At 52.4% G+C, this 11,107-nt stretch overlaps 1 protein-coding gene across 1 annotated transcript in view; it reads right to left on the reverse strand.

Annotated features, from left to right (window-relative positions):
* CYP46A1 (cytochrome P450 family 46 subfamily A member 1) overlaps nucleotides 1-11,107 on the reverse strand; it is a 28,131-nt gene extending 17,024 nt beyond the window's left edge. Inside the window, exons 1-5 of the mRNA XM_055417640.2 lie at nucleotides 10,803-11,107; nucleotides 4,117-4,197; nucleotides 3,311-3,392; nucleotides 561-634; nucleotides 19-105 (exon numbers count right to left, since the gene is read on the reverse strand). Of these exons, the coding sequence (XP_055273615.1) occupies nucleotides 19-105; nucleotides 561-634; nucleotides 3,311-3,392; nucleotides 4,117-4,197; nucleotides 10,803-10,969 (491 nt within the window). The 5' untranslated portion in view covers nucleotides 10,970-11,107. The remainder of the gene's footprint in view (nucleotides 1-18; nucleotides 106-560; nucleotides 635-3,310; nucleotides 3,393-4,116; nucleotides 4,198-10,802) is intronic.

Raw genomic sequence — 11,107 nt, forward strand, 5'->3', positions numbered from 1 at the left:
ATCTGCGGCTATGCTCACCTCCGGCTAAAGGCCAGGTCCATGACCCTCCGCTGTTTGTGCCAGCGCTCATAGTCACATTCGGACACCAAGCCTTGGCCAAACAGCCTGCAAGAGAGAAGACAGACGCTTGATGTGAGAAACGCAGTGGAGAAATGAGAACTGACTGCCTGACGGGGTCAGCTCACCTTTCATTCAGGGTCATGAGAATGTACCGGAACCAGACAGTGGTGACAATTATGCACGTGGAGAATGTACCAAATCCAGTGTGGTTAAGAAAGCAGATTTTATGTGATGTGAATTTCCCATAACAAATACATAAGAAGCGGGGTGACTGTGTGTCCCAACCTCAGTGACCCCCCTATTCCCAGCTGGAGAGGAAAGGAGGACAGGGAAGGTGCTGATGACAAGAGCGGTGGCCACCGCGGATGGCCCCTGACGTGTGCCTGGCAGCCGGGGTATTGGGACTGAAGGCTACATCCACCATTCTGGACCCTGTGGGCCCTCCACTAGCAGCCAGGGGCTCCCCCAGACTCCCCCCCGGAACCCCCCTCAAATCCTACCTCTCGCCAAACACAGTCTGGATCGCGTGGTACATCTTGGAGTCCTTGTTGTATTTGGTTGACATCAGGAACTTCTAAATACCCCAGAAAAGCCACATGAGTTTGTGCCCCCATGAGAGGCTGCAGAGGACTCAGCAGTTTTCTGGGCTCTTGTGAAACACACCTCCAAAAAGTCACCCTGAGCTGAGTGCCAACTACAGTGGGAGCATCCATACGTGGGATCTCACCTGCTTCCTCTAGAAGCCCTGTCTTTCCGGGATGAGGAAAGCGGGGCACAGAGGGGCAGAGGGATTTCTTGCCTGTGGTCACACAGCTGGGGAATGATGTCGGGGAGGGGGCTTCCTCACTCCAACACCCACGCTCTGGAGCCTACAGCCAGAAGCCCACACCACACCACCTTGCACGGTGGCTAAAACAAGAAAAGGCATGGGCTGCTCTGAAACCAGAATAAAAACAGGGAAAACCTGGTGGGAGGGCTTCTAGGACACAGGAGAGGCACTCAGCAAAGATTCAGTGTTGTTAGTGCCAACCTAACCGTGGAAGTCAAGGAAGGCTTCCTGGAAGAAGGGTCCAGTTCCTCACCAAGAGCAGGATGGTAGCGGCAGTAACGTCAGCAAACAGCTTTTGGGGAACACTGCCCAGGTTTTGACAGCTCAGGCTGTGGACTCTGCTGGCTCAAATTTGCATCTGGGCTCAAATCTCTCTCCTCTACTGCTTGCTAACTATGACTCTAGGTGAGTTACTTACCTCCTCTGCCCCTGTTTCCTTATATTTTACAAGATGGGAATCAGGAGAGCGCCTGCCTGGTAGGACTGCTGTGAGAGTAGATTAGTTCTACATGAAAAGCATGGAGAATGGCACCTGGCACACAGCAGGTGTTCTGTAAGCGCCAGAACACAACAGCATCCTGCTGTTCATTTAATGCCCAATCATCCCTGAGACGCGGGTGGCATTTCCATGCTCTTCTTACATCTAGATGAAAAACTGGCCCAAGGTCACAGACATGGTAAATGGTGGACACAGGATTTGAATTCAGGCAATTTGATGAAGTCCCGCACTCTTTAAAGGAATAAAGCTAACATGATTGGGGGGAAAATAAAACCTCTTGCTAGTCTGTTCAAGAAGATAAAACTGAAATTGCTATTCTCAGGAACAAAGGAGAACCCCACCACAGAGCTAGCATGCATGATAAAGATAATAAATAAACACGGCAGACAACTTTATACCAGGAAGTTCAACAGTTTAGGAGAACTAGGTAAATTCCTTAAATGACACAAAACTCAAGAAAACATAAAACATCCGAATGGCCATATATCAATCTTAAAAAGTTGACAGTATAATTTAAAGAAAACAGAAAACACTTCCCTTAAACAAAATGACAGGCCTAGATGGCTTCACTGCTAAGTTCACTGCTAAGTTCTAGCAGTCATTCAAGGAAGAAATAACACTACACCTATATAAACTCTTTCAAAAAACAGAGGAGAGCAAACATTTCCCAACTCATCTTATGAGGCCTAGCAACCTGATTCCAAAGTCAGGGATCTAGACAAATATAGAAACAAAAGTTCTTAACAAAAGATGTGTAAATTGTGCTCATATAACCAGGAACAAATTGTATCATGCCCAGGAATGCAAGGTTGGTTTAACACTTGAATGCTAGTCAATGTAATTCATCATGTTAATATATATCCTTTAATTTCTTTTCTCATTGTACATCATGGTCTTGTGTATGGCTTTTGGTAGCATGCTTTAAAAAGTCTTAAACTGTGTCTGAATTTGCAATGAGGTTTTTTTTTAAAAAAAAAAATGACTTTTGACGTTCTGTTAGAGACATCATGGTCATTCCACGTGTCCCGTGATCTAGACACAGGGTTGTATTTTATCTTAATCACCACAGCCACTCTCAAAGCAGAGCACCGCACCCGCAAGTCAGCTTGGTACCCGCTAGGAGAATAACAGCACCATCATTTACGGAGCACTTGCTGTCACCAAGCATGGGCTGGACGGCTCACACACATTATTTCAGCTCCATTCTTATAGCCATCTGTGAGAGCAGCAGCATCCCTATTTGACAGACAAGGAAACGATGGCCCAGAATGATAAAGTAAATTGTCCGAGGTTCCATAGCCAGTTTGGCGGCAGACCCCAGTTCTGCCAACTTCAAAGCAGACTATCTGATGGCCAACATGGCAGTCGTGATCCTGCACATTCTACAGGCCAACGAATGCTGCCTGTTTTCGTTTCCTCGCTTCCAAGATGAGGACCAGAAAGAGTCCCTACCGATTACATGGGTTCAGAAATGGGTTCATACACAGAAAAGTGCATGCTAAAGCGAATTTTGATCCTTTATTTGTTCCTTTATTTGTTCAAAAAATGGATCAACATTTCATTCTCATCAGAGCCTTGAAAGAGAGGGGTTATCACCCCAGCTCACAGAGGAAGGAGCTGCGAAGAGAGGTGGACTAACTAGACGAATGTGTACCAGTTCCCAACCCAGAAGAGTCTAACAACAACTCACTGTCCACACCAAATAGCTCTGCTTTTAGGAGCCACCGCCCCCCGCCCCCACCACCGCTACCAACAAAAGGTGGGCGGTTAGAAAGGAAGATGCTGTTCCCTTTGGGATCCTTGGGAAACCAGCCCAGATTCATGTGACTCTGGAATGTTTCTCCCACAGTCCCTGGGGTAGCGTTTCCTGCACCCAACCAGGGAAGGGGCAGGCTGTCCTTTGAAACCACGCTGATTCCTACCTTGACTGACTCAGGGCTTGTGACGATGACCGACGTTTTGTGGAAGACATTGACCCGCACGACGGGCCCGTACTTCTTAGCCCTGGAAACCAAAGTGATGAGAAGGAGGCTGTCAACTACCAGAGATGTGAACGTCATCAGATCAACCCAGGCTCAGCTGGAGAAACAGGGCGTCCCATCCAAGGGGTGGGGGGCACTCAGGAGGGGTCTGGAGCCTAGGTTCTGCCTTGGTGTCGACTCTGCTGAATTGCATTCCCCTCTGGCCTCAGTTTCCACATCCATGAAAACAGTGTTTCTATTCTTCTCCTTTGCCCCAAAAGGTTGTGCTGGGAATCAAGCAATATCATGGCTTTGAGAAATGTAAAATCCTACCCCAAACACCAATGACTGTAACATACACACCCACCCAATTTACAGATGAAGAAACTGAGGCTCAGAGAGCTTCTGATGGCTGGTCTAAAGCCATGCAAAGTTGGCTAAAGGCAGAACTTGCCTTCTTCTTCTTCTTTTTTATTTTGGCCATACCGCACAGCAAATGGGATTTTAGTTCCCCAACTAGGGATAGAACCCACGCGCCCTTCATTGGAAGCACATACTCTTAACCACTGGACTACTGGGACTTCCCGGAGCTTGCCTTCTGAACCTGCTTTGTATGAACCTGCCTCTCTACCTAGAAGAGGAACTACTGGGGGTAAGAATGGCCTGGGCCGGGGAGGGGAGTGTGTGCTGGACTCGGGGTGGGGGGAAGCGGGCCCATGAGGGGTGGGGGCTGGGGTAGGAGCAACAAATACCAAGTTAGGACCCACCAGTCCAAAAACACATCTTGGAGCACGCGGCCACAAACCTCATCCTTTTTCCAAAAGTAGGGGAGGTGTCCTAGAAGGAAACTAGAAGAAATGGGAAACATTAAGGTCTCTGGAAGTCACCATCAAAGAGTGCTCCCTTCCCCAGAGGACCCTGTGGAGTCGGTGTGATCAGGCCCACTTCACAGATGGGAGGACTGAGGCATGGAGACGTACAGCCCTGGCTCAGGGTCACCAGGCAGGACGCAAATCCCAGTCTGACTGGCTCCAGAAGTTTTCTTAGAAAGATGTAGAAGAATAAAACCATCTCCCTGGTGCAGAAGTTGGGAGCTGGCATGAGGAATAATATTTTGGCCACTTGATACAAAGCGCCAACTCACTGGAAAAGACCCAGATGCTGGGAAAGACTGAAGGGGAAAGGAGAAGAGGAGGGCAGGGGTGAGATGGTGGTGTCGCTGACTCAGTGGACATGAGTCTGAGCAAACGCTGGGAGACGGTGAAGGACAGAGGAGCCCGGCAGGCTGCAGTCCACGGGGTCGCAGAGAGTCAGACACGACTGGTCAACTGAAGCACAGTGGGGGTAACCTGAGACACTCACTGGCGTTTATTAAATGCTGGGCACCGTGCTGAGCCTGACTGTCTGAACTCCTCACACCTTCTGGAGGCAGGTCTGTTACTAACCCAGAAAACAGGCAGGGCAACTGAGCCTGGGAAAAGGAAGTCACCTGGCCCCAGGTGCATGGCTGGTACCCGGGTGCCCTGCAGCCCTTCTCACCAGGGTATATTTTGGGCACGCTAACTCAGCAGTGTGATAACCAGATTGTAAACAAGCCTGTTTGGTGTCGGTTTAGGCACATTTCAAGGTACTGGTGATTTCCTGTCTCCTGTTTAACTTTATTCCCGCCAAGTTCACTTACTATAGCTTCCAGAATGGGTGACAATAAAACTGCAATTGGGGTTTTCTGGGTCATGGAATTCACATTCTCCTGGTTGGGGAGACAGAATGAATAAACAAATAAGTAAGTAAACAGGAAGTCAGATGCGAGAAAAATCAGAGTTGGGGGAAATAAAGAGAGCTGGGGATGGATGTAGGAGGGTTATTTTAAACAGGCAACATCACTTTAAGAAGGTGACATGTGAGCTGCAAGGAGTGAGGAACTCAGCCACACAGGTACCTGGGGGAAGAGCATGTCAGGCAAAGGGAATGGTAGGTGCAAAGGCCCTGAGGTAGGAGCATGCTTGCTGAGGTGTGCCTGGAGCAGAATGCTTGAGGGAAAGTGGTACAGGATGGGATTGCCAAGGATGGGGTTCAGATCATGTGCAGCCCTGTGGATTGTTATGCAAGCTTTTGCTTTGACCTTGTTGAGGTGGAGGCCACGGGAGGGTTTTGAGCAGAACCAGAGACGGGATGTGGCTTGGGTTTTAAACGAACCGTGCTCCCTGCTGCAAGGCGGAGAGTAAACAGGGCAGGCAGAGGTGGAGGCAGGGGCACCAGTGAGGGGCTGCAAGTGGAGATGAGATGCCAGACGCTGAATGCATGAAGCTGGTGGAGCCAAGGGGACCTGCTGGCGGACTGGACGTGGGGCATGAGGGGGCTCAGGGGTGACCCGGGGCTTTGGGCCTGGGCCACTGGGAGACTGACTGGGCTGCCACTCATCACGGTGAGGAGGACTGGGAGGAGGCAGCTGCTAGTGGCAGCAAACACTGCATGCCCGCCCCCTGCCCTTGTCCTTGCAGGTGGGGGCTTCCGAAGGCCAGCACCCGAGACCTACTCTGTGCTCTCTTGGCTCTGCCTGCAGGAGGGGCAGGCTGGAAATGCCAGCCCAGCAGCCCCTAGACCAGCCCTCCATCAGTGATCCCCTCTCCCTCCACCTCCGGGCAGGGACCACCGGTTCCCAGAGTTCTCAAGGGGGGTTGCATCTCAGTTGCCCCCAGCGGTGACTTGCTTTATTAGGCTTCTGACCTTCTCTCTCCAACCCCACCAGGATCACCTTCCCCAGACTGCTTAAACGTCAATTCTTGCCTCAGGATGGGCATCTGGCAAACAGCCTGAGACAAGCGGATGAAACTGGGAGCCAGCCTTGGAGCTGCCCATCTCACGTGGAAGGGCTGCAGGCAGGCAGTCCCCTGAGACTGCAGTTGAGCGAAGAGCTCCTGGCTAGAGATATCAGTGTGAGTCCTCAGCAAAGAAGTGAGGCTTACAGACGGGTAGTCCACAAGCGGTGGGTGCAGAGAAGAGGCACAAGAGTGAGCCGCTGTTGGGGGGACAGGCAGGAAGGGGACAACCAGCCAGGGAGACTGGGCAGGAATTGCCAGGTGGGGAGGCAGAGACAGAGAGGGGAAACCTGTGAAGACAGGCTCCAAGAGGTAGGAAGGGACTGGCCCTGTCCCAGGCTGCTGAGGGGCCAGGCAAGATGAGCATCAAGCACGGACCAAGCTGCCTAGCTCCATGGAGGTCACTGGGGCCTTAGCCAAAACCCACTGGGTGGAGAAGTGAGGGTTAGAGCCCAAGGGGTGGGGGATTCAAGAGAGAAGGGGAGGGTGAACAGGGGGCCCCAACAGGCAGGCTTTGGAGGGGGTGTCGCTGCGGGGGTGCAAAGCCAGGATGGGGGGGGCAGCAGCTGGAGGGAATGAGGGGGAAGAGGTTTGTTTTATGGCCTATTGTATAAAAATAGGAACGATGCAGAAGAGAAGGAAGAGTGATAAGAGAAGAGACAGGGGCAACGCGGTGGCTGCTGAGCAGGGGAGGGGAGGGTGTCCTTGGCCAGGAGCATTGAGGTCCCAGCAAAGCGGGTACAGGGCAGGCGGCCGCTATGACACGGCAGAAACCCGGAAGGAAGTTCGGTCAGGCAGCTCATTTGCTCAGGGAAGTAGGAGGCGAGAACAGTGGTTGGGCGGAAGGGAGGTCAGCGGGCCGCTGAACCCACTCGAGGTGAGTGGCTTCGAACTTACACCACGCCACCTGCAGCGAGATGGACTGTGGACATCACTGGCTTCATTTCCAGAATAATCCAGCATCCCTGGACACTCCCCAAAGTTGCATGTTTGGGGAGAAGGCTTTCAGCTTTGAGACCCCTGAGTGAGAACAGAGTCTAGACCCTCCTCACCTCCCCAGACCTATCTGATAGTCTCTTTCCTAAGCAGCAGAGTCCAAAGGCACCTGGGCAGGAAGATGAGCGACACCTCAAGAAGGTAAAAGGCATGGAGTGGCACGGGGTCCCCACGGCCAGGCAAGAAAGGCGTCTAAGGCCCGTTCCTCCTTGTTCCTACAGGAGCGAAAACGGAGCGCTGAGACCAGGCGTCAGAAACAAGCAGGTGAGGTTGAAGGAAAGAGAGGCCGGGAGACTCCTGGCACCGGGAGGGGCAGACAGAAGCCCACCTGGTGTGCCTCTGGTAGCAGACGGCACATGGCAGAGCAGCCCAGAGAGGGAGGGAGGGGCGGGCAAAAATGCCCCTCCCCTGCCTGGTGCCCAGCAAGCCTAGTTTCTGATAATCCCGCGATGGGCACCGTGGGAATCTGAGGTTTCCAGTGGGCAGAGAAAGTGTGGGACAGTTACTGGAGCAGAAGTTATCTGAAGCGCCCACTGTGAGGCCACCCAGAGGGGTGCAGGGAGCCCACGAAATGGTTCAGGGGTGGGCCACCCACTGGAAGCGAGAGTGAGGGGCCATGAATTTACCTCATGCCAGAGGGATGGCGGTGGGGGTGAGTGTTCAGCTGGACACCTCAAATCCACTGGATGCACCCCCCCAACAGAGTCAGCCATGGGTCTCCACCATTGCTGGGAACCCTCCAGCAACTGCCAGACCGCCCCCACACCTGGCACCTGGGCAAGTAGGAGAGGGCAGAGAGAACCAATGCTACCCAGGAGTTTTGAAAAAAAATTATTACAAAATAAAAACTGAGAGAGAGACTTTTCATTGTCAAGTTTACAGTCATCCCACACTGGAGGGTGGGGGGTGGGAGGGTGTGGGGCTGATAAGGAAGTTCAGAGTAGTGACAATACAGAAGCTACAGTGTCTGTGTGGGATCTGAACATGAGGTCTGTGTTTTCAGATGTCACATGGATTGTTGCAGTAGGATGTTTTTTGTAATGAGCACACAGAAGTGGGGCGATCAGGGAGGGCATCGTGGAGGAGGGGGCATCCTGGTGACTCCTGAAGAATAAAGATGATGAGGAGTGGGGCTGGGAGAACACAGCAGCTGCCTCTTGCAGGGAAGATGGCTCCCTGCCTACAAGCTGGCACAGCCCCAAAGCACAAGGGGCAAATGCCACTACTGGAAACTCAATACACACAAAGATTTCTTGTCAACCGTGATGTTGCCAGTCATGGCTTAGGGACCCAAACTTTGAATGCCAAAACATCTGATTTGTACTAAAAAGAGGTTCCAGAATTTTCCTTTAGTGCAGTATTGTATTTGACCAGCAACCAATTTTTAATGCAAAACCTTTTGCACATGTGCTGTTCAGTTGACCTCATTAGAATAAAGACCCCAACCCACATTATATTCAGCCTACTCCCACCCCTCCACCCACCCACCCGCATCCCTGTAGGTCACATGTCAATTCTGCAGTGTAAGATCTCAGGGAGAATCCAGGCATAAAAGGGAAAGAAACGTGGACACATGCTACTACATGGATGACCCTGGAAAACATTCTGCTAAGCTAAAGAAGCCAGACACAAAGGCCACATATTGTATGAGTCCATTTATATGAAATGTCCAAAACAGGCAAATCTGTAGAGACAGAAGGCAAATTAGTGGTTGTCAGGGAGTTCGGGGGGATGAGGAGTGACAGCTAACGGGTATGGGGTTTCTTTCTGTGATGATGAAAATGTCTGGAGCCAGCAGTGGTGGTTGCATAACTCTGTCACTATACTAAGAAGCACCGAATTGTACACTTTAAAGGGGTACATGTTACACATACCTAATTTTATTTTTTAAACTGCAATTTCAAAAAATTGATGGGGGGGAGAGTAGCAGAAAGGGGCTTGATTTAAGTTGTGTCTTCTCAGGACACAGAGACTGGCCCGGGCCTGCAGTGTTTGAAGCACTTGGGTTTACCAGAAGGTCAAGTCAGGAGGAGGCCTATCTGAATGAGTGCATAATTCACAGTTCCAAGCTGTTGATGGCTGATTTGAAAACTTGAAAGGGTGACAGTGTACCTAACCAAACTGGCAAGAGACTTTTACCATCCATCTTGAATCAGAGTTTATCCAGGGTCTACTGTGCATGGACCAGATGCTACTGAGCTAGGTGTCAGGGACACAGCAGTGAACAAGACAGACACAGGCCCACGGGAAAGACAGACAAGAGGTTGCACCATTTGGGTGACTTTATAAAATGATCATAATATATTTGGGTGTGGGAGCAGGTAGGGCCTCCCTGAACAGTTGGCATTTAAGACAAGCCTAGAAGGCTGGGGAAGAATCATCTAGAAGGAGGGGAAAACACAGCTGTGAAGTAAGGGAAAAGGCTGGGAGAGGGCACCTGGGAGGACAAAGAGGCACCAGGGGGAACAGTTGCCTCCCTGTGTCCCCAGTCACAGAGATCTTTCCTGAACCCACCAAACAGGGACTCAGGCTTCTCATGGCAGGGCATCCGGCTTGCACTGGAGGTGGGTGCCTTCCAGAATGTTGGCGTCCTGAGGTTTTACAAAGGGTGTTCTAATACCATGGTTTATCCATTCAGTCAACAAATATTTATTGAGCATCCGCAAAGTGTCAGGCGCTGGGGATACACTTGTGAACACACAGGATCCCTGCCCTCCCAGGGCTCACATTCTAAAGGGGGAGACAGACAGTCAACAGGTGAACAGTCAACAGGTGGAAAGGAGGTAAGTTCGGGGGTGAGGGCCCCACTGAGGAGTTTGGAGCTAAGAGGTGGGCTTGGGGGACAGGAGGACCCTGGAGGAGGGACGCAGCTGGGTTGGGTGGGTGCAGAAAGACTGGGGACAGCAGTGAGCAAGCAAGGGGAGAGCACAGTGGGGAGCAGGTTCTGAGAGCTCAGCAGGGGCCTTGCTGGCTACAGAATGGACTTGATTTAGTTCTAAAGTGATGGGAAGCTTCTGGAGCAAAGAAACAACACGTTTGATTTAAGCTTCAGAAAGGTAAGCTTCTGGTGGGGAGGGGGGAGGGAACGTGAATGGGGGTGAGAGCGGAGGATGGAATGGAAATGCTAAGGAGAAGACAAAAAGGAGACACCAGGACAGAAATAGGGGAGAAAAAAAAGAGGGGGGGAATGTAACCAAAGTACAGTGTACCCCAATCCAGGTTGAGTGACCTCATCCAAGTCCCAAAGTTAAGAGCGCCCACTTTAAGAGCCAGGCTGACCCGGGTTTAAATCTAGGCTTACCAACTGTGTGACCTTGGGCAGGTGACTTTGCCTCTGCGCGCCTCAGTCTCCTCGTCTGAACGATGGGGTAACAATAGCGCCTACCTAACAGGGTTGTCGCTACCATCACGTTGTCGGGGCCCAGCAGAGCGCGGTGGGCGCCGAGCAGCTGCTGCGGCTGTGAGTAATTTGTTACTAAGAATAGTTAGCGCCCCTCTCCTGGCCGCGGTTTCCAAGCGCCCGCGCGCAATGGCAAGGTTGGACCCCCTGCCCGGATGCCAGCTTGGACGCGGTTCCCCGATCCCCCCATTCCAGCGCCCCATCCAGGCCCCTGCCCCCACCCCCACCCCCCGCTCACCTGGGCCGCGGCGGCCCGGGGATGTGCTCGTAGCGGCTGCGAGCGCGGTGCACGAAGGTGCAGCAGAGGCCGAAGACGACCAGGACGGCGCTGCCAAGCAGCATCAGCAGCCCGGGGCTCATGGCTCCTGGGCCGGCCTGGCCGGGGTCGGGGTCGGGGCCGGGCATGGAGGGGGCGGGAGGCCGCGAGCCGACTCAGCTGTCAGAGCCGCGCGCCGCCTCGGCCCCAGGCCCGGCGCGACCCAGCACCGCCCCCGCCCGCTCGGCTCCGCCCCCGCCAGTTCCGACCCCTCCCAGGGCGTTTGA

This window comes from Moschus berezovskii, chromosome 21 (assembly GCF_049115385.1).
Source record: "Moschus berezovskii isolate FMDL1 chromosome 21, NW_MosBer_1.0, whole genome shotgun sequence".
NCBI lineage: Eukaryota > Metazoa > Chordata > Mammalia > Artiodactyla > Moschidae > Moschus > Moschus berezovskii.